Below are 26,478 nucleotides of genomic sequence, written 5' to 3'. Positions count from 1 at the left end.
CCATACACACACACACTTTTTTGTTGTTGTTGTTGTTGTTGTTCTAGGCACAGATGGAAGTTTCTGATTTCCTAACTTCATTTCCAGACTTGATGTTAGGGGAAGATTTTCTGTCACAGGCTTAAACCCTCACAACTTGGATAATGTAACCAATTGGGGTTCTCTTTAACTTGGGCTAAATTAGCTCCTTTGTGCAATAAACTGACCAGAGTCATGCTGTCTGGTCTTCAAGTCCCTCATTTAAACAGAGGTCAGCAGTAGACGCCTGGGAATGCCCAGCCTGAAACAAAGCAATAACTTGATGTTTCAGTCGAACCCAGAGCTGCAAGACCACACAGATGGCTATGCCTGGCCAGAAACTCCCTGACCCTCAGCCTTCAGAGGTCCCTGTCTTAAAGGAACGTCCACACCAGACAGCCCTCCCTGGCGCTCACAAGAGGGAGAGGTGGGTAACACGGCCACAGCAGGGGAGCCACTAGAGGGAGCCTTTTGTAGCAAAAGAAAGATCCCCTGGTGTCAGATGGACCCTGTGGCCAAGTTTAGAGAGACCCCTTCTAGTCAGTGAACTGATGGGATTCCTGGCCTGCCGCGCTGGTCTTTCGTCTTTCTGACCAGACGTAGCACCCTCGGTAAGGGATGGCCACACTGGGAACACAGAATGTGAAGCCAACCTTCTATCAGAGTTAAACGTTTACTAGCGGCAGCTGCCCAGCGCCGTGGTAAATAGCAAGAAACTGGTTTTTAATGTAACATATTTACACTCCACATAAAGCTCATTTTTCAGAAAAAAAAAAAAAAAAACAAGTTCCCTTCAGAAGGGGTTTTTCATTGCACAGCCGACTTCCTGTTCAGAATGGGCTCCAAGTACCTAGACGCAGCTTCTGCCCTGGTGCCCAGGACGCCCTTGCAGACCTGAGGCTCACGCTGTGCGCTGCCCGGGGCTCACAGCAGGGACCTCGCGTTTACGCACCGTGTGAGGGCGGGCCGGATGCCTCCCCTTGCAGAGCAGCTTCTCCACCTGCAGAATAAAGCTAACATTTAACTAGCAGAAGTAAAGGTGAGGACACTGCTCAGGGCCCACCTCGTTGCCTGGGGCACAGTCAACATTTGACAGATGTGGGGCGCCCCCTCCCACCCCAGGTTCTTACCATGTGGCCAGATGCTGCTCCCTTTCCAGCGCATCTGCTGAGCACCATCCCAGAATCATGCATTTGAGGAGTTGCTGAATGCACACAGCAACTTTTTCCCTTTGAAGCGTTGATAGTATTTATAGATATGCCCTCTCTTTTTCTCAAATATTCACTGCCTACAAGAGGAAAAACCATTGTCTTCTACCTTATTTACTTTGAGAAAGGGGTCATGCTTTTGAGATTAAAGTATTTTTTTTCCTATTTCCCCTCTTCTTTTCTAGCCTCCAAATCCAGGCTTCCTCAAAGATTTAACTCTTCAATTCTTTATGCCCCCGTGTACACGCACACATGTGTAGACCTGTATATACACACACACACACAGAATATGTGATTTTAAAATTTTTTGTTAATCTACACCTGAGGATATTTTTTCCATTGATTTTCAGAGATAGTAGAAAGGAGTGGGGGGAGAGACAGAGAGAAAGAAAGGGAGAGCGAGATTGATGTGAAAGAGGCACCCATTGGTTGCCTCAGCACGTGCCCCAACCAGGGCCAGGGATCAAACCTGCAACCCAGGTACATGCCCTCGACCAGGAATCGAACCCGAGATCCATCGGTGCACAGGCCAACACTCTAACCACTGAGCATACTGTCCAGGGCTGACACAGAAGAGTTTTAGCTAATGGTTGCCTTCCAGGTAGACTGCACTTATTACCTCATTCAATACCGGAGTTGCTTCATGCCCTCTCCCTCTCTGTTTTCACATGCAGATGGTCGTATGCTGAACTGCCTCTTCTTCACTCCCTCAGGCGTGAGGTTAAAACCCTGAGATTTAATATGTTAGGGAAATTCTTGGGATTTCAGTGCACTACCTCCAAGGTCTCAAACAAGAAAGGATGTTGGTGAGAAAGTGAAGGGATTTAGGTTCTCCTAGAGCCAAATTCTACCACTGCTCTATGAACATAAGAGACTGTTATTTTCATTGTTTTTCTTCCCTGTCATTTTCCTGTGGATGAAATGCCAAGCAGAAAAGCAAAGTCTGAATTTTGGAATAGGAGCCCCATATCATCTTAATGTATTTTGCCTCTAAGTTTTCATTCACTGTCTTGTTACCATCTTGAATATGACTTTGAAATAACCCACATTCAATTTTAAAAATAAATCCTTTCATGCTGATTGAAGATCTGCATAGATGAATCTTCTGAAATAATAACACCTCCCCAAAAATATATTTGACATTGAAATAAATTATGTGAATTTCCTGTTGCTGATTTATTGCCTATTCAGATGCTATTGGGGTTTGCTTGTTTGCTCATTGGTGTTTGGGTTTGGGGGGTGTGTTTTTCTCCTGCTTTATTCTTAGCTGTATTTCCAAAGTACATGCCAATGTACAGTTGGAAAAGACAGAGCATTCCAGAAATAGGCAGGGGAACCCACTGTGGGACTAAAATTTCGCTACAACTAACCCATATATGGGTAACCTAGTTTACTGTCGCTTCCCCTCTCTGCTCCCCGTGCCTGCCCTGAATTGCCCTGGGATTCACATGCTTCTTCTCATTCCTCTTGGAGCAAGGCTGGAGTTGCTCAGTTCCCAGCCTGCCAGAGCCGCTCTCCAAGAAATTTACTTTAGTTCCATGTAGGAAAAAAGAGTCACGTTTTAGTAACGACCTACACTTGTGGTTTTTTCATTGTCCTCCTGTGTGACTCTGGCACAGTACATGGTCTCTCTTGCAGTGGTTCTCAACCTTCCTAATGCCGCGACCCTTTCATACAGTTCCTCATGTGGTGGTGACCCCCAACCAGAAAATTATTTTCGTTGCTACTTCATAACTGTAATTTTGCTACTGTTATGAATCGTAATGTAAATATCTGGTATGCAGGATGTATTTTCATTGTTTGTGACCCACAGGTTGAGAACCGCTGTGAGAATATGGGCCATAAGTTAAGTTGAAATGGTTTCCTGGGATCTAAAAAAAAAAAACTTAGATATGTGAAAAGTTATTTATTAATGATTTGCCCACTTTTGTAAAGCTGATGATGTTTTTATTTTTTAATCCAGGTATACTGTGATGTCAGGAACACCTGAAAAAATTTTAGAGCATTTTCTAGAAACAATACGCCTTGAGCCAGCTTTAAATGAAGCAACAGGTAAATACCTAGAACAGTTTGTGTGTTCACTAAATCCATGCAGAACACTGTAAAAAAAATAAATCTTGAGTTCATTCTCAGCGTGTGTAGACAAAACAGTTTCAGAAGGGGGTTGTTAGATTTACGTTCTAAGAGCATCCCTGTGTGGCCCACCCAGGGAGTCCTCCTTCTGACCCTCCTCTGCCTGCTCCATTCCTGGCCGTCCTTCGGGAATGGCTCAATCTCATTCATACACACGAGGATTAGGCTTTTATAGGCATTTCTTAAGGTTATCACTTATTTTTAAGCCTCACCTGAGAATATGTTTATTGATTTGAAAGAGAGAGAGAGAGGAACATGGATGTGAGGAACATCGACTGGTTGCCTCCTATGCATGCCCTGACCAGATCAAACCCATGACTGGGATCAAATCCACAACCTATGTATGTGCCCTGACCAAGAATTGAACCTGCCATCTTTGGTGTTCAGGACGATGCTCCAACCAACTGAGCCACCTGGTCAGGTCTCATAGGTTAGCATTTAAATTCACCTTTACAGACATCTTTTAGGTTATCATTTAAATTCTACCTATTCCCATAAAGGATTTGCTGCTGCCTACACAAGAGGTACAACCTCACTCCAGTGGAGTAAAATAGTTCTGTCTGTGGTTGTAGAGTTGCGGACTGCCCCAGGGTGTAACTACCATCACCTATATTTGTTGGCTAGGGTTGATGTAACAAAGTACCTCAAACTGGATGGCTTAAACAACAGAGGAGTATCCTCTTACAGTTCTGGAGGCTAGAAGTCTGAGATCAAGGTGGCGGTAGGGTTGGTTCCTTCCGAGGACTGTGAGGGGGAACCTGCTCCATGCCCCTCTCCTGGCCTCTGGCTTTTAGCCGGCAATCTTCAGTGTTTCGTGGCTCATAGATGCACCACCCCAAACTCTGCCCTCATTGTCACATGTTCTCCCTAACTCTTCACATAACCTTTCTTCTGTGCATCTATCTCTGTTTCCGAAGTTTCTCTTTTTATAAGGACAGCACTCATATCGGATTAGGACCCACACTAGACCACATCTCAATTTGACAACACCTACAAAGATCCTATTTCCAATAAGGTCGCATTCTGAAGTATTGGGGATTGGGACTTAACATGTCTTTTTGGGAGGATAAAATTCAACACATAACACTATCTTATAGTAGTATTCACTAAGACTCAGAGATTGGAGGGTGAATGAGATGAATCTTGAGGGTGACCTGAGTGTCCAGTTATACTATCATTCTCCACTTTGGGAGCCATCTTGTGTTAGCTTTAGAATAGTCTACGTTCAACTTAAAAAAAATTCTATGCTATTGACCTCTCACTCAGAATAAAAGGTTAATATTGTAAGCAAACTGAACTACATGAAAGAAGATTTCTCACTAAAAGAAGTTCAAAGACTTATCTAACAACCCAGTGGTAGTTCAAGGTCCATTTCCACCATCTGTGAGTGAAATTACTATTTTTATATACCTCCTAAAAGTATTTTAGCTCTGATTACTTCTTATTTTAGCTCTTCATTCCAGCTTCTCATTTTATAGAGAGATTATCTGAGATCTTTCTTTATATAGCGAGTTAATTGGGGAGTCGTTATAAAGCCAGGATCCCTGGCTCCAGGGCAGCTATTTTTGCCTCCGTATTTGTTGAGTATCTCCCTGGGAAAGCACTAAGCTCGATGCTCCAGACGAGGCACGCGCTGGAGTTTATAACCAACTAGAGGACACAGAGGAATGTGCAAACAGCTGGACCGTCAGGCAGGATGCGGTCAGTGCTTCAGGAGCACTGACTAATTGAAGGGGTCGGGCAAAGTATCGCGAAGAATATAGCCTTCGAAATGGCCCTGAAAACAGGCTGGTGTCTAGCCCCTGGAGCCCGGGGGCAAAGCGTTCCACGCGGAGGTACAACATCAGTACTGACACAGAAGCAGTCAGGTCAAGCAGCTTGGTTTTGTGGGGCGCTCGTATACAGAAGTGGGAGATGGAAGGTGAGGCCTAAGCATTTGACTACAGATCCTGGAGGATCTTAAGTGGAAAGCTAAGCATTGGAGAGAATGTGACGGGCCCCATGATGAGAAACTAAAGGATGCAGTGAAGTGGGAAACCCTTGGCATTTATACATTTACAATACAGAATACAGAGTTAATAGTCAAACTGGCTTACGTCATAGAAACGAACACCTCGGGTGTTGACAGTACATTTTCTTAATTTACCAAAGCATCTATTTTCTGCCTTAGACCTATTCGTTTCCTAGACTTTTAACTTGTGGGGCCAGCATGAGTGACTTGGGAAATCATTTTTCAGTCTAAAATGATTTTTAAGGTTCAGTTCTCAAGTTACTGCATACAAGTAGAGAACAAGGAAGCTCTAGTGAAACATGGGTGCTGGGTAGTTGCCATGCTACTGGCTGCTCCCCAGCCTTGGAGTGCTCTACCGGAATCCCCGCGTTAGCGAAGTGTGAACTACTGTGTAGCACAGGCCTTCTGGGAGCCTCATAAGCAAGGATCGTCTCCCCTCTCCTCAGAGAATATCTAAACCATGTAAAGGAGACCCTAGATGTCAAACTTGGACAAACCAAAGTCCCTTTGTACTTAAAAAAGTTCTATACAACTTCTGTCTGCATCCTCTCTGGTTCAGTATACTGGGACTGAAATGACTGGTAACACCGAGTAATGGCAGGATGACAGCTTAGGGTTACACTTATCCCTTATATTTTAATGAGAAGAGTGGTATTATGGGACGTGGTAGAGGCATTTGCTGACACCACGGTGGTAATCGTATTGCAATATATAAATGTATTAAATCAATACAAATAGAGGCATTTGCTGACACCACGGTGGTAATCATATTGCAATATATAAATGTATTAAATCAATACACTGTACACCTTAAACTTGCGTAATATTTTGTTGCTACTCACAGCCTGTATCTTTCTTTTATTTTCCTTTCCACATTTTGTTATCCTCACCAATTCTCTGCTCTTACCACCTTCTTTTTCTGTAATTCCATCATCCTCTCATCCTTCATTGCTCCCTCTGGAAATAGAAGGTGAAAAAGAGATAAAGAAAAGGTGATATTGACAAAAGACATATGGTGTAAAGGTGACAAATAAATGACCATGTTTCTTTGCATACATGGTACTATTCATGGGTCTCTCTCTCTCTCTCTCTCTCTCTCTCTCTCTCTCTATATATATATATATATATATATATATATATATATATATATATATGCAGGAAGGAAGTTATTTTTATATGCATTGCTTCTGTGTACAGTAAAACCATAATTCTCCAAGCCAACATATGAGAACCATTGGTCAAAAAACAAAGAATAGATACACTTGCTTTCCTAGAGATTTCTCTAAGAACCTAATTTCCTTTTCTGCTTTGCATTTTCTTTCCCCTGCAGATTCTGTTTTAAATGATTTTGTTATGATGCACTGTGTTTTTATGCCAAATACCCAGCTTTGCCCAGCCCTGGTGGCCCAATATCCTTTTACTGTGAAAAGTCTCTATTCCCTTCAAGACACTCTACGTGTGCATGGCCATTACCTCACCCCAGCCTCTGAAGGTAAGTCATGGCCCAGGCAGAGCTGTGCTCCCCCAACATAGACCCCAGCTCTCCTTGGCATGATTTTGCTGTGTCATGTTGGAGGATTTCTTCCTCATTACTGGTGCAAAAAAAGAATCAAGTCACTTCAGGAAGGTGATACCGGTTAGAAACATACATGCCTGGGAGGTAGGCTAGAGAAATGTATGGGGAAGAATCTGGGAGTATTACTAGGGGTAATACTAACCTGGGAGGCAGACATTGTACCTGTTAGGATACCGGGCAGGTTGGGTTGTGGCCTGCTTCTGTTCCTCCTCTAAGCTGTAGTATTAACCAGACCACTAACCCACTGGCTTAAAGACAAGTTATCATTAGGGGATAGCTTTTCTTTTACATTTGTCATAGCCCATCCTCTCCTCTAGATACTGAAAATTCATTCCTTCATTGCTATTTTTACTATCACTACATTTACTTAAAGTTATAAAACTTGAAATTCTAATGGCAGTTCTTGGCAGCTTAAAAGTTGAGTTTGTTTGGGGCAGCTTTTCAGTAGTCGATTGAATTGACCACTTGGTATACCATGTCTGGCTCAGAGGGAACTTTCAGAAAACGTAAATTAAGTAAAAGAAGTAAATATTATTGATAAGACACACTCTCAATTTGGGGGTTGGGGGCTATGTGAAAATGTATTTTCCGGTTCTGCTTTATTTTTAAAGCAACAAAAATGTAGAACCCAAAACACTTTGGCCTTTTGTGAGCAGTTAAATATATTGAAGGAGAATAGCTTTCTTTTTTTCTGGGCAATCCAATCAACATTGGGAATGCTTTCCTTTTTCAGAATTATAATTGCCCTATCTGATTCTCATTTTCTTGTTCACCCATCATTCTCTTTGAAGTCAATAGAATGCGTGAGGATAGGAGATTTGAGTTGAATGTGTTATTCAGAGGGAACGGCAAGAGTGAAATTTGGGTATTTGCCTGGGAACTATCTTACTAAGTAAAGACAGCTTAATGAGACTTACATTTTATATGTTCTTTCTGGCTCATAACCAGTTTTTCTCAAGTAAAATTAACACACTCAGAATCTCTCTGTGCTCTTTCAGCTCCATACACGGTAGTCATTCTTAGATCTTTGAGATTTGTTGGAAGGAAAAATAAAAACCACCATTGAATATACACTAATTTTTTCAACAGCACATGGATAAGCTTAAGTCAAACAAAATAAAAGAAGAGTAAGAGAGAACAGTGAACTTAAAAACCAAAGGGAGAGTAAGAGTGCTGTGGGCTATAAGTCATATCATCTTACTACTCAAGCCCCCAACACTTAAGTTTATTTTTTGCAAATCCTGATTTGTTCATTTGTTAGCTTGTTCTCCTCCAGAGTTGACTGAAAACATTCGTTACCACTTACCTCTGTTTTTAAATAAAAAATCCTAAAGTCCTGGCCGTTCTAGGTAGGAAGGTATGGCAGTAATGATGTTGGGGGCGAGGGGAGGTGGAGACAGGGAGGTGAACAATAGAATCAAGAGGAACCTGTGTACCCAATCCTAGTTCTTTTCTCAGGAGATACAGGGAACCCAGGGTGGCTGGGTATCATCTACCACCTAGTGCTCTAGACACCCCCTCATCATACCTGGCCCTGCAGGAACCTAGATTCTCTCCACTGTTCTATTTGGAATCAATTACTTATGTGTCAGGCGCCATGTTAAGAGCATTGGCCTGTAACATACCACTTCCCCATACAGGAATCTGTTGGGTTAGTATTAGCTTTATGACACAAATGAGGATTTTGAAGTTCAGAAAAATGGAGTGACGTGCCCAGGCAGTGACAGAGCCATGATTCACCCAGGTCTCAGCATTCCACGCCTGGGTATGGCGGTTTTTTTCTTTATAACTTAGTTCCTTAAAAGCTTATCCTTTAATTACCATTTAAGAACATTTTTGGACAATGTATTGCACAACTGAGGTGGCTAAAACCAAAGTAGGCCTAATTTATTGGAAGCAAATAGATGGGGTGTCCAATAGAATATTTGTAATGATGGGAATGTTCCACATCTGTGCTAGCCCAGTAGCCACTGGCCTTGAAATTGGCTACTATGACGGGTGAACTGAATTTTTATACTGTATTTAACTTTCATTAATTTAAATAGCCACTTGGGCAGCCTAAGCCTGGCTCTTAGATACTGGGAATAAGAGCCTTAAACAAGAGCTGCTGTTCTGTAATGCCCAGGGAGGGTGTGCCTGGGAGGGCGTGCCGGGGAGCTTATCCTGCTGCGTGCAAGCAAATGGAAGTGGCTCTATCCCAGAAGGCCATACATGTCTAAGTGCTTCTACGTAATGCTAAGGATTCAGTTTTTAATCCCTTTCTATCTGGGGAGATGTTATATAAGCAACCTTTCTTTGGTTATGAGTAACATGAGACAACCATGACTGGCAACGAAAGGAATCTAAGAAAAATATGGGGTAACTCAGAGAATTGAAGGGATCTTTGAAGAGCCCAGGCCTTAGAAAGGGGCTCAAGGCAGCAACTGAAGGCAGTGCTGTTGGGGTAAATCTGCTCCAACATCCTGGGCCCTCACTTCCTCCCGTATCTCTGGGAAGCGGGGGCCAGTTCGCCTAACTTGGGTCACTGCTGACATGTTAGTCAAGGGAAGGCAATGCCCTTTACTGGAGGGAGACTGCCTATGAAGAAAAACAAAGTGCAGAAATAGATGATGGGCAGACAAAAACAGCATACACCTAAACCGTTAACACCACATACACAGCGGCGGGGGATACAATGTAAAACTGAACAAGGGAGTTAACCCCCATGTTCTTAACACGGGATGTAAGGATATTAAAATACTTAACCAAGTTCCATTTAAGCACCCACGTTGAAGTGCGTTGCTTTGGCTGAGTGTTTTCAAAGTACTTAATATGTGACTTTTCACAGCAGCCCTCTGTAGAAGTCAGTATTTTCACTCCTCTTTTTCCAAATCAATAAATTAGAATAATGAAAAATTATGATTTGCTCAGAGAAAGATAATTACTAGTACAGAAATGATTTAATTCTTGAGCTACTGACACTTATTTCTGTCCTTATTCCACATTGTGTTTCTCCTCCAATTTTGCTTTTAGCACAGAGGAAGGTGGTAGAGCTCTGTTTAACATTAATATTTCAGGCCTTTTATGTGCTAATGAGAGAGAGTCTCTATTCATTAGATATGCTTGGGACATGATTTGACCTGATGAATACAAGTGCTTTATAATGAGTTTTTAAAATTATATTTGTTCAGTTTCTGTACTTTTAATCTCCAGTTTTTTTAACCTTTTTTTAAATCTATACTTAAAATTCAGTTCAATCTTCCATTAGTCTTTAAAAGGAAAATTAAAACCAACTATCACCTCACCAGGTATTACTATTGTTAACATGTTAGTATGTATCCTTCCAGTCTTTTTAAAAAACAAATAGATTTATAATTATAAATACAATAATGGGATCATACTATAAATAATTGTGTGTGCTTTGTCACTAAACAATACTTTATGAATATCTTTCTTTGCCACTACTTTTCCACACCATTTTTCTAAATATAGATAGCTTTGTCATCTTTAAAACTAAAACATTCTCACTGTAAAAAAAAAAAATTCAATTTACAGAAAAAGAGAAGAGAGAAAAATTCATCTGGTCTCTTACCACTGTTTTGTGAAAAACCTTCCAGAAATTTTATATAATTTCATATACATGAGATCATGTTACATGTGGGTTTTTTTGTAATATTTTTTCCCTCTTGCTGGTATGTTGTGGATATCTTTTCAAATATATATGTGTGTGTGTGTGTGTGTGTGTGTGTGTGTGTTTAGATAATTTTTTTTTCAGGTAATTCCACAAACATTTATTGGGCACTTACAATGTGTCATACAGTGCTGGGCAATAAGGTGACAAAGATGCATGAAAAAAACGCTATCATTTTTAATGACTCAATATTATATGTCATATATGTCAGATATGTCATAATTTAATTTCTTAGCCCCTTCCTATTGGATATTTAGATTATTTTCACATTTTTCCTGTAACAAATATAAGGGGATGAATCTACGTCCTTCCAGCTAAATCTTTGCCTACATAGATGATAATATTGCTTTAAATTTCTAAAAGTAGGCAAAAAATATGTAGTATGTTAACATGTTTGGTGTTCATTACCAAATTGCTCTCTGATTGTCTTAATTTCTGTGTTTCATGACTACATTCTGCTATATTTTTGTTTATATACAAACATAGTCAGTCCTTCAATTCAGTATATGGTCACAACTAAGTTAATATTATTTTGAATTTAATAACTGTACCCTTGATTCAGAGCATTTTCATACATTTACTTTATCATTCTAACACCCAGCCCCCACTTTGAGGCAAAAAAATGGACTGGTATGATATTTATTTCATTTTACATGTAGGAGAAATCAAGGACATGGAAGCCAGATAATCACCTAAGATTCCTCACATACTGGCAGAAACTCCAGGTGGCACTAATGAGAATCTAGACCAGTGATGGCGAACCTATGACACGCGTGTCAGAGGTGACACGCGAACTCATTTTTTTGGTTGATTTTTCTTTGTTAAATGGCATTTAAATATATAAGATAAATATCAAAAATATAAGTCTTTGTTTTACTATGGTTGCAAATATCAAAAAATTTCTATATGTGACACGGCACCAGAGTTAAGTTAGGGTTTTTCAGAATGCTGACACGCCGAGCTCAAAAGGTTCGCCATCACTGTCCTAGACAATGGAGTAACATTGTAGTTCACTTCCTGACGTCAGTGTTATCTCCGTTGCTCATTCTAGCTACTTATAGTAGGTGGATGCCCTTGACCATGATTGGTTCTCAATTGCAGGCCCAAGGTACACTGGTACAATAGATTCAAAGAGAGGCTTTCTGGGGCTTCTGGGTAAAAAGCTTTTTCACCATTTAAGAAAGAGAACAGGAAGTCTGTAGCCCCAATGCCAGCGACAGTCATTCTATAGATGTTAGGGGAATGAGCCTTATGAAGAAGCTGAAAGTCGTAGAGTCGGGAAAGAAAATGGAGTCTATGATGACGGAAGCTAATAATATCCTGCTAATAAGTTCTCTGTTATGTCAACAAATGCAGGTCTCTGTTGTTTAGGGCTGATTATTCCTGTAGCTGAAAGAATCTTAAGTGACAAATGGCTCATATTTAAATTTATAAAAATTTAAATACAGCAATAATTTTGGTCAAATATTTTCTCTTACTATCCTAATTTCTTTTGACTTAATAGTCAACACAAATTCTATACTTTTGGCATGGAAAAATTGTTAGGTTCCTGAAGTAAGAGGAAAAAATAAATATATAGAATACAGATTTGTCACTAAGTTTTAGCTGAAACTGTTTTTATATGTATTATATCCCTTATATAGGAACAAAATAAACACAACAGATTTCCTACTGAAAAAACAGGGTCTCCATCGTTTATTTCTTGGTGACATTGGCCTGGAGATGTTCTCTTTAGACGTTGTCTTGGGTTCTCTAAAAAAACAACAAACAAAAAATCCCACTTTTTAAAAATTTTCTTTTTTTATTGATACCAAAACAGTATCAGGTTCTTATTATCTAGATGAAGCCAGGTTTTTAGAAATATATTTTATACTTCTAAAGAAGATGGTTATCTTGAATTTTGCTGGAGCCAAATGTTACCATTGTAGCCTCCATTTGGCTCTGAAACGTGTTTGGTCCATATGTCACTATCAGAGCAACTTACTTCTGCAGATATGCAAGTGACAAGTTTATTTCCAATAAGGGAGACTTGGTTTGATAATGATAAGAACATGATGTGCTCTTTGAAATAAAAAAAGATTGTATTGTCATATACTCTGCCAACTGTTCTACATACGTTTTCTCAGCCTCATATCAACACTATGAGAAGTATACTCTCTTTACAATAAGAAGTGAGACTGAGCAGTGAAGTAATTGGCCCCACGTTACATAGCTGGTACGTGTTAGAACAAGATTTGAACCCAGTAGGAAAAAAACATATTCTGAGCAAGGAGATGGGAGGCATCTAAAGAAAATGACAGCACAGAAATTGCTTCCGTGAGCTCAACATTAGTAGGAACACACAAACACAGGAGCAGCTATGTTGGTAGGAACAGCATCACAGAGTTAAAATTCCAAAGCCAACCATTTAAAGGATTTTAAATGATTTCCAGAGGTGGATCTATAGTGATCATGATAGCTAACTTTTACTGAGCACTTAATATGTCTCATACTGTTCTACATGGCTTACCAATATTGTCCCATCTCATCCTTAACAACAGTCCTCTGAAATTTACAGATGAAGGGACTGAGGCTCTAAATGGTTCATAACTGACCAAGAGTCTCACAGTTTATAAGTGGGGGAGCCCGGATAGGAACCCAAGTGGTCTAATTCCAGAACATGCATTTTCCAGGACATGTTGCATCAAAGAGGGAACAGGCTCCATGCTCAGATTGTTTGGATTCTCCACAAAGGCAAGCAGGGTAGGAAGGATGCCCATTGAATAGTGGGGAAAGCAAGAGCTCTGAAATCAGAAGGCCTGCATCTTACAAGCTTTATTACTCAGCAGTCATCCTTAACCTCTCTGAACCCTGTCTATATAACAGGGGTAGTTATACCTGTCCTTCCCACCTCCCCAGGCTGTTGTGACCAAATGAGGCCGTGTGTGTGGATGCACATTTTAAACCATAAATCCCCTTATACAGTAAATATATATTGGCCCACATAAAGAAATTATTACACCATCATGAGAGGTATGTGACATAGGTAAAAAATATATATACAAAAGCTTTGTCTAGTCAGTGGGCATATGACCCCCAAAGTTTGTTTTCAGCTGCAAGCAGAGATTTTGTATGCAAAGCAGGGCTTTAGAAAACAACAATATTGAAGAGTACCAGTTTGAATGTTGATAAGTGTTTTATAAATAGCTGCATAATTAGCATATACTTACTGCAAAAAGTATACATAATATTTTATTCCCTGTTGTAGGCTGTAATGAATCTGCTGCCTCTACATCCTAGGAGGTTTTCACTTACTTTCCCCCATGATCATTTTAATACATGGAACCATTATTAGCTGAATTAAGAATAAGTAAATGAGCAGTAAAAAAAATACAGAAAAATTACAGGTGCCTGTGGTGAGTAAGATAATAACTAGGTAAAAATATATGAAATAATTACAGTGTTTGAACGGCAGAGCCAGCATGAGGAAAATGACTCAATGGAATATTAAGCCTGCTGTTGGCAGGGTAGGAAGCCCGTAGCCTACACTGTGGCCTTCGCCTTTTCCCACGCTCAGTCCTAGTACCTCACTGAAAGCAGGTCCAATCCGTCCTCAGCTGCATCTACATGTTGCTGAAAGAGCTGGTCCGATTCAGTGAAGATTTAGTCACTCAGAGTTTGTGCTCCTTTAATAAATACTTGATCACTAAATGATTCTCTTTAAAAAATGTACCAGGCATTTTGTGTAGACTTAGTCAACCTGGTGACACTGAGCATGATCTTGCTTAGAACGTGTCTATGATTTTGCTGACGTCACAACACGATGGAACTTCAGATAATTTAGATAAAGGGTTTTAAAGAGCTGTGGTAAGATAAAAAGAGTCTTCTGTTTTTTAGAAAATTGCATTATATATTGCACTCCAAGGAGTGTGATTGAATTGTTTAAGGTAAGCAGTCAATCAACAAACACTTGAGGCTTTTTATGTTTTCATGTGCCCAGACCTTGACTAGAAAATGTGGAGAGGCACAGTGAGTTTACCACATGATTCCTGCTGTCAAAGATTTGGATTTAATGCCGCCAGATGGTAAGGAGTCTTATTGCCGTAACAAGAGAAACCTCAAGTTAGGATTGGAATGGCCAATAGATTTAAGAATGTTTGGTTAGTAGTGGTGAGTTGCTGCTTTCTAAGTCAACAGATATTGGACAAGAGAACTGATTAAAACTATAGCCAGGAGGATGTAATTCAGTTCAAATTTCTGTGCTCCCCTGACATCAGATTGTCAAGGCTGTAACATTTAACTCTTGATTTCTTGCATGTATTTTGTTGTCTTTGAGGATTTGGGGGGGTTCAATTTCTACATCTCAGATGGATTTCCCTGTTATCTAACCTAATTCTGCTGTATAATATAGGTTAGCATAAAAAATATGAATGTCAAATAAAACAACAGCCTAAACAGGTAAACGGTACTAGGGAGGGAGATAAGAGGACTGAGTTCTAGTCCCAAGAATTCCATTGATAAATTTGGAAAAATCACCTCATTCTACCTCAGTTTCCTTACCTCTAAAACGGTGGTTTGCAAGGAGATACAATCAGAGGGCTTTTGCACCTCACAAATTCTATGATTCTGTGAATCACCTGAAATGAACTCAGCATTAGTGATGAGCTGGCCACTTGGACTATTATGGCCTTTTAAAAATTGTGTCTAAAATAACAATTCAGTGACTAATTCTAGATTCTCTTTAGACTTTTACCAAGCACTTCATGAGATGCCCAAAACAGTTATCTTTCTGTGTCTCTTTTCCCTATGAATTCAAGCAGCCATATTACTTCTTACCTGAACCCAATTTTCATGATATCAGAAATCATGGTCTCATTCAGCACAAGTATTTCCAGGTCATTTGATAAAATCATTGAAATGGTATATATTTTACTTTCTCTACTAATCTACTCTTAACATACACATTAACCAATTACATATTTCAGATAGTGTTCTTCAGATGTTAAAAAATATCTTTTGTGTGTGGAATACATTGATAATCCTTTCTAAATTGTTATACATCCTGAACAATAGTTAGATTTTTATTCCAAACAGGACTTACTGCAGCAAATAGACAATGCATTTTTCTAGTTTTAGCCTGATGTGTTTAAATTTATGAACATACTACATTTGAAATATTACTCTTCTTAGGTTGCATTTTGACATCATATTGATACAAGGGACCTGGTAAGATGTTCTTTATTTTTTGGCTGCTACCTAAAGGGTATATAGTTGTTTATTTTTTCCTTTCTCTACCTTTTTTTGTTGGTATTTAATAAAATCTAAAAATCACATAAATCTTCTAAAAGCCTGAGAAGATCGTTGTGTGAATAGAAGCCCCAGCAACACGCCTAAGTCATTTCAGGTGTAATCAATTACATATAAAGTCTCCTCTGTGTCCCTTAAGAACCTGACTCAGCAGCCTGCTCAGGACTGGAACGGTGGTATGTTGCCTAGGGAGGGCACATGCGTGAATTCAGCTATAAAAGTAGTATTACCCCACCTCTATTTTAGTAAATCAACATCTGTAAGGTGAAAGGCAAGGCTTTGTGAAACAAATCAATGCTTCCTTTTTTTTTCCAAAGGCAAAAATGCTTAATGTTTATGAGAAGTTAGAGAAAGCCTCTTTCCCCCAGATCTGGTCAGTTCCAGCTCCCAGGAGGCTGGGAGTTACTCCTGACAAGCAGTGTGCACCAACTCTGGTTTAGGTTCCCATCATGCTGAGTCAGCTCCAGGAAACTTGGATTTTTGCCCCTCAGATACAATTATTTAATAATTTCATGAACCCAAGCACTAATGTCACTATAGCCCAGCCGTGGGCAAACTACGGTCCGTGGGCCGGATCCGGCCCGTTTGAAATGAATAAAACTAAAAAAAAAAACGACTGTACCCTTTTATGTAATTATGTTTACTTTGAATTTATATTAGTTCGCACAAACACTCCATCCATGCTTTTGTTCCGGCCCTCCGGTCCAGTTTAAGAACCCATTGTGGCCCTCGAGTTAAAAAGGTTGCCCACCCCTGCTATAGCCTCTATTTGGGGCTGTGGGAGCAATGATAATGGAAAGAGCCTTGTCTGCCATTTACTCGCTGACCAAAGCTGAGCAGATCTCCCTGACCCTCAGTCTCCTCATCTGTAAAATGTTTCCCCTGCACGATTGTAGAGAGAGCATTCATTATAGGATCCTATGAGCACATCAAGCATCTACACTAATAAAAGAGAAAGATGCAAAATGAATGTACCTTCACGACGCCCCATAGCCAATCAGGAGTGAGTATGCAAATTAACCCGGCAAAGATGGTTAATTTGCATATGTAGGCGGCAAGCAGCTGGGGGCGAGGTGGCCGCATGCCGGTGCCAAGCGGCCTGCGGCATGGGGACAGGCATCCTCGGGAGCCAGGCCACCCTGAGCCTGTAGGTCCGCGCATAGGCCCAGAGCAACCAGGGTCCTGGAACACCCCTGGCCACTCTGGCCTATGCACGCAGATGCCAAGTGGCTGGGGGCGGGAATCCCCGGGACCCAGGTCCTTTGAGCTGGTGTGTGCATCCCCCACAGCGAGCAAGCAGACAGAAGGGCCCTGCTTGCCTCTGGCCATGGCAGCATGGGGCAAGCAGTCCGCCGCAGGGCCCCCACAGAGAGCAGACACCAGGGCCTGCGGTGGCATCAGGCAGGCAGGTCCACAGAGAGCAGAGAACCACAGGGAGCAGGCCTAAGCCGTCAGTAGGACATCCCCTGAGGGCTCCCAGATTGGAGAGGGTGCAGGTGGGGCTGAGGGACACCCCCCACCCACCCGCGTGCACGAATTTCATGCACTGGGCCCCTAGTATTTATTATAAACTGTCAAGCTCTTTACACATTTGAAGTGTTAGCATGCTAATCCCTCCAGTCAGATTACTCTATCTTTCATTGTTGACAACAGACAAATTTCCCAAGCAGGAAAGAAGACAAGGAAAACCTCTGTCTTGACCCTCAGAGACACATTGATTTAGTCATCCTACGAGGGCCCCAGATGGTAGCCACAGGTGTGCTGCTCATACCTCTGTAGCCAACACACAAGCATTTGTGTTGGTCCCTGGAATCCAAATCCAGATAACCTGGAAAGTTAGGCTTATAACCACTTGATATCAACTTGAAATTTCAAGCCATTTCAGCCCCATACAGGTAGGAAAGACTCTTTTTCTCACTGACTCTTGGTTGAACCAGTACATATTTTTATAATCTGTCAGGAATCATTCATTTGTAACCGCCATGTACCTGACTATGCTGCTAATTACCATAAAAAAATAGTCATAAAATGTCGTGCCCAGCATTGCCATTCTTTTTTTTGGGGGGGTGGGGGGGGGCAGGGGGGAGAGTTATGTGTGCAGACAATCAAGAGACCAAAGGGTTAATCAGAAAAGAAATAATTTTCACATAAAGCGATCTTTCTTCCCTTTTTTTATTGTAAGTTCAGAGAGAATTGTAGCAATACAGGTTAAGCAATTTTCTTTTTTATGACTCCCGTGCTCAATTTATGAAAGCCATTTTGCAACCCATTTACATGCAGCCCACCTTGACTTTAACGTTCTGTCATTTACCTTGATCATGATTATTTATAGTCTTTAGAAAAGGCCTTTCACTGGTGTAGTTCTCAAGCACAGCACAGCCAGGAGGCAGTTTTCTGCAGTGCCTTTGAAGTCCTGGTGGGAACCGAAGGCTTGGCCAGTCTCATAGGCCGGTCTGAGACATGGGGCTAGGCAGCTGAGGCACGGGGCTGTTGTGTTATGCGGAAGAAAACTAGCTGGAATTAGGAGTCCTGGGTTCAAAACCCACTCCACATCCTCGCTATGTAATCCTGGCCATTTATGCTCCTTTACTGTCAGTGTGCTCACTTGCAGAAAGGGAACGATACTTTCCTCACAAGACGAAGAAGTAGAGCTTGACTGTGGTACTCTATGTGCAAATCGCAGTGTGAGTTCTAATGAGGGAAATCGTTCTGCGAACCAATGATCTGTAATAGTCACTGAAAAAGGAACAGTATGTCTAGTCTAAAATCTTTCCTGACCACATACTGTATTCTCCTTCCTGCAATTCACCTAAGAGCGAACGCCGAGAGCAGGGACCTTGACCTGACACGTATAGCGGGCACTCAATCAAGTATTTGTTGTATTAATAAATAAATAAAATATCTAGATAAAAGTCCCTGTGCTAGGTATGGTCTAGAATACAAGACCATAATGTATCATCTGAAGTCTCAGAGAGCTTATAGTTTATTTAAGATGGCTAGCCATAAATGCACAAAAAGCCAGTATGAGTTAGTTGTGGTTCCAGACAAGAGAAGAAGGAATGGTATAAAAACTGAGTCCCTCACCAGATCAGTACAGCAGGAATCTTCCCTCATCCTCATACGGGTGAGCTTATCTTCCTCCAGCCTCACTCCCCACCCCCTCGCCCTCCTCCCCACACACTCTTTATATCAGTCATGGTTCTGGAGTTACTAGATGAGCACTTGGAAGGGTTTCCCTGAAATGCATATAATGAAGGGGATTAAGGGGATGAGTGCAGAGTTGTGGGAACCAACAAGAGATGGCAAGGCACCCAGAGACAAGGGGCAGTGGGAAGCATTACCACCCCTAGACATGAAGGGCAAGGTGGAGGGCAGGCAGGGAATGTGGTGCAGCCCGATGAAAGCCGGAGGAGCTCAGCACAAGAATCCTGTCCACAAACAAGTCCAGGTGGAGCTGGGGGGGTATGGGCGGGGCGGGGAGGAGGTGTCTAATTTCTTGGGAAATGACCCGGTCAAGGCCAGCAGTCCTCAGTAAGGGTTGTATTCATTTGGTCCAGAACTTTTGTGTGGGTGGAGATTTTGTGAGGGCCTGAGGGAAGAAATAAATGAATCAGTGCAGAAGGCTGGCTCTCTGACTCTGGGATCTGTCACTCCCTGCCTTGGTAAGTAGCACAGTCAAAGAGTGTGAAATGGCTAATGTCTTCCTTGACTCCTTGGAACTTACCACGCCCAGCCTTCGCAAGGTACGGAGCAGGAGAAAATGGATTATGCCCTCAACAACAAGAGGCGAGTCGTCCGCCTGGTTTTGCAGTGGGCCGCCGTGTACGGGGACCTCCTACAAGAGGACGAAGTGGCTATGGCTTTCCTGGAGGTACGTGGGGGAACAGGGGGGGGGGGTCTCTTCCCAGGATACACCTCTGTCCTACAATACACAGACTACCCATAGGCAAGACAGCTTCCCTGGAGGGACTATAATCACAAGTTCTAGATTTTGTTGACATGTTTGTTTATCAGAACAGTACTACAATAAAAGTAAAGAAAATGATCATCCATTATCCCACCACTCTAATTCAATAACTGGTAGAATTTTTAAAATATTTTTAATTGATTTTAGAGAGAGAGGAAAGAAGAGGGAGAGAGATGGAAACATCGATAAGAGAAATATCGATGGGCTGCCTCCTGCACCAGGAATGGAACAACGACCTCCTGGTACATGGGATGATACTCAAGCAACTGAGCCACACCAGCCAGGGCAATAATTGGTAGCATTTTGGTATGTTTTTAATAGTCTCTTTTTCTTTGTATATTTTGCGTGGTTGTAAGTACAGAGTGCCCATCATTTTGCAGGCTGCTTTTTTCACTTAACTTTGTGTATGGACTTTCCCACGTCAGTCAGTGGAGTCTTTCTAATGACCTTTGAGTAGCTCTGCCACAGATATATTTATTTGTTCCCATATTGTTGAATATTTACATCATTTCAGTTTTCACCTTCCTAGGATAATAGTGTAGTGAACATTTTTATGCATGTAGGTCTATTCTTGATTACATTCCTAGACACGGGATTACTAGGTCAAATGGAAGATTTTCAAGTGGAAGGAAGCAGATAATTTTATTGAGGAACTAGAGGCCTGGTGCATGAAATTAGTGCACTGGTGCGGGGGTGGGGGGTGGGGGGGGAGGGGTCCCTCAGCCCAGCCTGTGCCCTCTCACAGTCCAGGAGCCCTGGGGGGATGTCTGACTAACGTGGAGGTGGGAGAGGCTCCCGCCACTGCCGCTGCGCTCACCAGCCCTGAGCCCAGCGCAGGGCTTCTGGCCGAGTGGTGTTCCCCCTATGGGAGCGCACTGACCACCAGGGGGGCAGTTCCTGCGTTGAGCGTCTGCCCCCTGGTGGTCAGTGCACGTCATAGCAACTGGTCAATCTGCCATTCGGTAAATGTGCATATTAGCCTTTTATTATATAGGATTCCTGGGACCCTGAGGTGGCTTGGAAGAGACATGATTTATCTTGTAAACACTGCCTCGAAGCTGAACTTCCCTTTTCTTTCCCAGGGCTCCCGGCCCACATTCGGCATTGACCCTGGCTGGTATTTACTCCTCGATGACTCACTCTGTCCTCAAAGCCTAGATAAGGGCCTCGCTTCTGTGCAGGCAGAACACAATGTGGCTTCTATTTCAAACTTTATCAGTCTGTCTGTTCAAGAATGAATTGTCCAAAAGAAACATACCCCTTATCTTCCTTTTGATCATATCATTTGTCAGGCCGAGACAGGTGAGACAGGAGGAGGGGTGGACCTCAGAGTCCTTTGAAGCTGGGAAATGAAGTGTTTTGAAAATGTGAAGGAATAATAGTAGGTTGGCATCATGACTTGACTTGCGGCCTCTCCCCGTGGAGTAAAGGCCCACGTGGCGGTTTAGCTGGCCCAGCCCCAGCTCCCCTCTTCTGCTGTGGAGGCCACTGCTCCTGAGCAGAGCGGGGCACAGCTGCTTCTGCCGCTGCTGCTCGGGGGTCAGGACCGTTCCCAGCACCTCAGCAAAGAGACCTGAGGTGGTGGCACAGACTCGACGTAAACTTAGCACAGTGCTGGAGGCCCTGCCTGCATTTTTACCACCGACAATTAACTACAGCTAGTGGTGAATATTAAATAAACCAACAAATACTAAGATAATATCAAAATCAATATTAAAATTCCCCTGAAAAAATATTGAGGAGAAAGACTATAAAATTATTCATGTCAAAGCATTGCATTGCATTGCCTTTCATATAAACAACCCATTTGCAATTAATTTTTTGTGGTAAAATATAGCCAACATAAAATTTGCCAATGTAACCATCTTTAAGTGTATAATTCAGTGGCATTAATGACATGCACAGTGTTCTACAACTGCCACCTCTATTTCTAAATTTTTTTCCCACTTGAAATGTTGACTTCCGGCTTATTTTAACTTTCCTTTTTTGTCTCGGGCCCATGAAACCCTGATCTGGAGATGCTAGTGAAGCAGGTGACACAGGGACACGTCTTCATTGCTCTTTACAGAACTGCGTGCCTTATCGATTGTTGTTAAAAGCCTGTGACCTTTGCCAATTACAGGAGTTTTATGTGTCTGTGTCAGATGATGCCCGGATGATCGCCGCCCTCAAGGAGCAGCTGCCTGAGCTGGAGAGGATTGTCAAGCAAATGTAAGGAAGGGCTTGGCTTTGGGGTGTGCTTCCATCACGGCAGCGCCCGCTCACAATCAAAACATCAGCCACGAAGTCCTTTGCGCCCACAAGGCGAAGGCTGGTTTTTCAATGGCCATGCAGTGTCCTGATTTGAGCAGACTGGGTCTAGGGTGTGGGTGCTGCGATGAGGCCAGAGGGATCAAGGCGCTGAGATGCTGCTCTGCTGCCTCCTGGGCTGGGAAGCTGCCACGAGGAAGCCCGGGGAGGAAACGATCTTTCTTTGGGGTGTCTAATTCAGTAAACGTGGGTCCCTGTGGTTGAGAGCAGCGGATGCAGTCATAAAATGCTCCGCGGCATCGAAAGGAGGTTTGAGGGGAAAATTCACTTTCTACTGCCAGCACTGTTGATATTTGTGTCCTCTCAGTGAAAACATAGGTTTTCACATGCTGTTCCTGAGCCACGGATTAAATATTGCAGAGTTTATGCTGCTAGGTAGACTTTGAGAGCCAGACACTGGGCTTTTCACATCAGTTCCGCTAGGGATCTGCCCGTGGCAAGCGCTGATCTCTTTGCTGGGTCCTCCCGGCTTTGGTCTCTTCATTTTAAGATGAGGAGGCTCAGATCGCCTCCTGAAGGGATGCTGTGATTTCATTTCCTAAAGTAAGGTTAAAGTCATATACAAGTGAAGCAACTTCAAATAATAGTACCAACGGTATTAAATAATGTACTCTCTCTGTTTCTCGTAGTTCAGAAGATGCAAAGAACCCACAAAAGAAGGTAAGTGGCAATGGATTAGGATTCTCTAATTGTCTGTGCCCTGTGAAATGACAGTTCTCCAGACATGTTATATTGCAACGCATAAAAGTGATGTTTTCATCAATGCAAACTATGTTTTCTTCATTTCTGGACTCTGACTGCTTCTCAGGTGTGTTTCCTTTGAGTTGCAAATGTGCAGCAGTCTCTCTCCCTTTAAGGCAGTTACTGATGTTATTTTTGCAGCACAAAGTCCTTTTGCAACATTTCAACACAAGCGATGAGAGAGCCCAGAAGCGCCAGCCTATCCGTGGCTCTGACGAAGGTGAGATTCTCTCCCAACTCAGAATTGTTTAGATTATTCGAATGAAACCTTCCCCTGGGAATGATCACTGTGGACCTGTGGAATAGCTTTTCTCGGAGTGCCCCTTAGCACTTCAGAAGGTTTGCTTAGGGTGCCTTTTTGCATTCTGATTATTTTATGTTCTTGAACGCTGTGCCCAGAGCTGAGGTGCTCATCCACACTTCCTCACTCTGCCTCTCTCGCTGCCACCTGTCCTGGGAGGGAAGAAAGCTCATCTCAGGGCCCAGGTGTCAAGGTTGCCCACCTCTGGGAAGAGCCGGCAGGAAAGTAGATGGCACTTTGCAGACGCCCAGCAGAGGTGGGGGGGCCAGGGTCATTTGTGGAGCAGGGCTCCTGCCCCAGGGAAGGCGCCGGCCCCGAGCACAGCCTCGTGAGCAGCCACCAGGGAGGTGCAGAGGATGGCCATTACTATTTGGTTGTTTAAGATTTTTTCCAAAAAACAAAACAAAATCAAACGAATATCAATGACCAAATTTTTTTTTATTTTAACTCACAAATGAACCTTGGAATTTAGGAGTTGCTTCTAAACCCAAGCATTACAGTAGATAGAACTGCTTCCAGGATTTGTGTGTTCAGAGGTGAGCCTGTGGGTGCCACACACGTATCTGCTGACCTAAAGGCCACCCAAGCTATGTGGTCCGGCCCCGAAGTACACAAACCAGTGACCAAGAGAGCAGGACCAGCAGCCTGTGTTTAGTCCTCAGGCAGAAGCGCTCCTGTTTGCAGAGGTGTCACTGTTGGCCCACACGGCCACACCAGGCAGCAGTAACCTGGTCATCAGTCTGTAACACAGCACTCCCCGTATTGTGAGAAAAGAAAGGCTCCCAGATAAGGGCAGACCCAGAAAACTGACTGAACCTTGCTTCTCATTTTCCCCCATGATCTGTTTGTGGGTTTTCACAAAAAATCTGTTGATGTTGTTTTGTTTTGTTTTTTAAATATTTTTTTTTATTGATTTCAGAGAGGAAGGGAGAGGGAGAAATAGATAGAAACATCAATGATAAGAGAGAATCATTGATCGGCTGCTTCCTGCACACCCCCTACTGGGGATTGAGCGTGCAATCCAGGCATGTGCCCTGACCAGGAATTGAACCATGACCTCCTGGTTGATAGGTTTATGCTCAACCACTGAGCCACACTACCGGGCTATTGTTATTTTTTAATTGGGGGCCATGCACTTATTCTTAGACCACTGCTAAGGGTAAATTTTAGAAGGGGACAGGCATAGGTGTAGATGAGCCCAAATAAATATAATAGTAAGAAGGCAAGATGATGCAAATTTTGGAGGATGTCTAAGCATTTTGCATAGCTTATGGTTTTCTTAAGAACTCCTAAGACTGATTGACCACACTGCTGCTGCCTTCCCAACAGTTCTGTTTAAGGTTTATTGCATGGACCACACCTACACCACCATTCGGGTGCCGGTGGCCGCCTCGGTGAGGGAAGTCATCAGCGCAGTTGCAGACAAGCTGGGCTCTGGGGAAGGCCTGATCATCGTCAAGATGAGCTCCGGAGGAGGTAACAGTCTCACTTAGTAGTTGGAGCTTCAGCGAAATGGGATATCCCAGCCAAACAGAAACCCCACCAGGAGTGAGTGTGGACCTTCCACGTTGATCTAAAGGGACAAGTTGGTGCTGTGTGTCCTGCCGTGAATGACGGAGGCCACATGGTTAGCAGTGAGCTGGGTAAGTGCCCACTCTACAGCAGAAAGAGGGAAGTGATCGAGCTGAGGCAGCTGGACTGAGGGCTCTGGTGTGGATGTCAGCCTGGAGTTCTTTCCATGCAAACCCTAAAGAAAAAATGCTCAAGGCCTTGGAGCTCTGAGAAACATGGGCTCTAAGACAGCATCTGGCATGACACGCTAAAGTCTGAACTTGGAGCTGGTCACAGGCTGGTTCTTCTCAGCTGATGACGGTCCCTCTCCTCATGAGGTAGCTCTGGAGCCTTAGTCATCAAACCACAGAAGGAGTGTTTTCCCCATGGGATTAGTCTCTGCTTTCCTGAAATGTCATTCATCATATATTTGCTGGCCACTCAGTGTGTCTGTGAGTACAGCACGTGTGGCCAGGAGAGCCAGGAGGAAGGAGCGGTAAGGTTCCTTATCCAGCAATGATTTGACAGCCATTTGGGGAATCTTTCAGGATCAGGGGAGCCATTTCTGCCACCTTTGAAGACAAATGATGCCTGGTGTAGAATTTTGAAGTGCATGCTGGCCTCTCCCAACGTTTCTCCTCCCACTTTTGTCCCAGTAGCCCAGGGCCCAGGAGGCCTGCCCTCACCCACCCTCTGTGCATTCTTCCCACAGCTGTCCTGGTCGGTCCCTCACTTCCTCAGCTTCACCCAGATGGCAGTGGCTCCCTGAGGACCCCTTCCTTTGCTCGATTCCCTTTCTGAAATTGTACCTTTACCCCTTGCACATGCTACCTAGCCTCCTCCCTGTTGCATTCCTTTCTCCACTTCTCACTCTCTGATAATACAGGTGTCTTGGTCACTGCCTCCTCACTATGATATCAGCTCTTTCTGAACTAGGATTTTTTTTCTGCATCATTCCCTTCTGTTTCCTCATCGCCTAGAGTAGTGTCCAGCATGTAGTAAATTCTAAATAAATGAATGAATTAATTTTAAAATATAGAAGGCTTAATGCAGGTAATGCAATTGTCCTCCGAATTTAGAAATAAGTGAAAAATAATAAACTTTGCATCTAAAGTCCTATGGGGTCTCAGAACCCTCCGCCTACGTTTTCTAAAAGTGATCTTTCCATCTCCAAAGCCTGGGTGTGATTCCCACCCGGAAAGATGACTTGTCATATAAAAATAGCAAGTGTGGCTTTGTATGTGATTAGACCTGCAGCACAGAACTGGGCGAGCTGACCCTCGGGTATTGGCAGGCTGTTTTTTGGTTCTTTCTGATGGCATCCTGAGTGCCGAGTGCCTGTGTGAGCGCTGTGGCCTTTTTATTCAGCGGCCCCTTCAGCGCTGAATTTTATGCAGTCGCTCTGCGTGTCCCGGCAATTCACCAAGCTGGCAATTTGTTGGTGTGATTAGGGAAGTGCAGCAAATCTCAGATGCACTTAATAGGCAATCTCATGCTTTTTATGTTCACAGAAAAGGTGGTGCTCAAACCTAATGATGTTTCAGTATTTACGACGCTCACCGTTAATGGACGCCTGTTTGCTTGCCCGCGAGAGCAATTCGACTCACTGGTAGGTGTGGGTGGCCCCTCGGAGCAGCGTCCGCAATCAGGAAAACTTGTCTGCAGCTTCACTTGGCAGTCATGCCGAACCTAGTTGCTAAAAAAAA

General features: G+C 42.9%; 1 protein-coding gene across 1 annotated transcript in view; it reads left to right on the top strand.

The window, feature by feature from the left end:
• RAPGEF4 (Rap guanine nucleotide exchange factor 4) overlaps window positions 1-26,478 on the top strand; it is a 263,242-nt gene that overhangs the window by 206,754 nt on the left and 30,010 nt on the right. Inside the window, exons 16-23 of the mRNA XM_081095641.1 lie at window positions 3,190-3,278; window positions 6,701-6,779; window positions 19,623-19,773; window positions 21,992-22,080; window positions 22,809-22,839; window positions 23,062-23,140; window positions 24,551-24,697; window positions 26,284-26,381. Coding sequence (XP_080951767.1) covers window positions 3,190-3,278; window positions 6,701-6,779; window positions 19,623-19,773; window positions 21,992-22,080; window positions 22,809-22,839; window positions 23,062-23,140; window positions 24,551-24,697; window positions 26,284-26,381 — 763 coding nt within the window. The remainder of the gene's footprint in view (window positions 1-3,189; window positions 3,279-6,700; window positions 6,780-19,622; window positions 19,774-21,991; window positions 22,081-22,808; window positions 22,840-23,061; window positions 23,141-24,550; window positions 24,698-26,283; window positions 26,382-26,478) is intronic.

This window comes from Myotis nattereri (genome assembly GCF_964212035.1).
Source record: "Myotis nattereri genome assembly, chromosome: 7".
NCBI lineage: Eukaryota > Metazoa > Chordata > Mammalia > Chiroptera > Vespertilionidae > Myotis > Myotis nattereri.
Note: the sequence above shows the minus strand (reverse complement) of the source record. Positions and strands in the feature narration are given on the sequence as shown.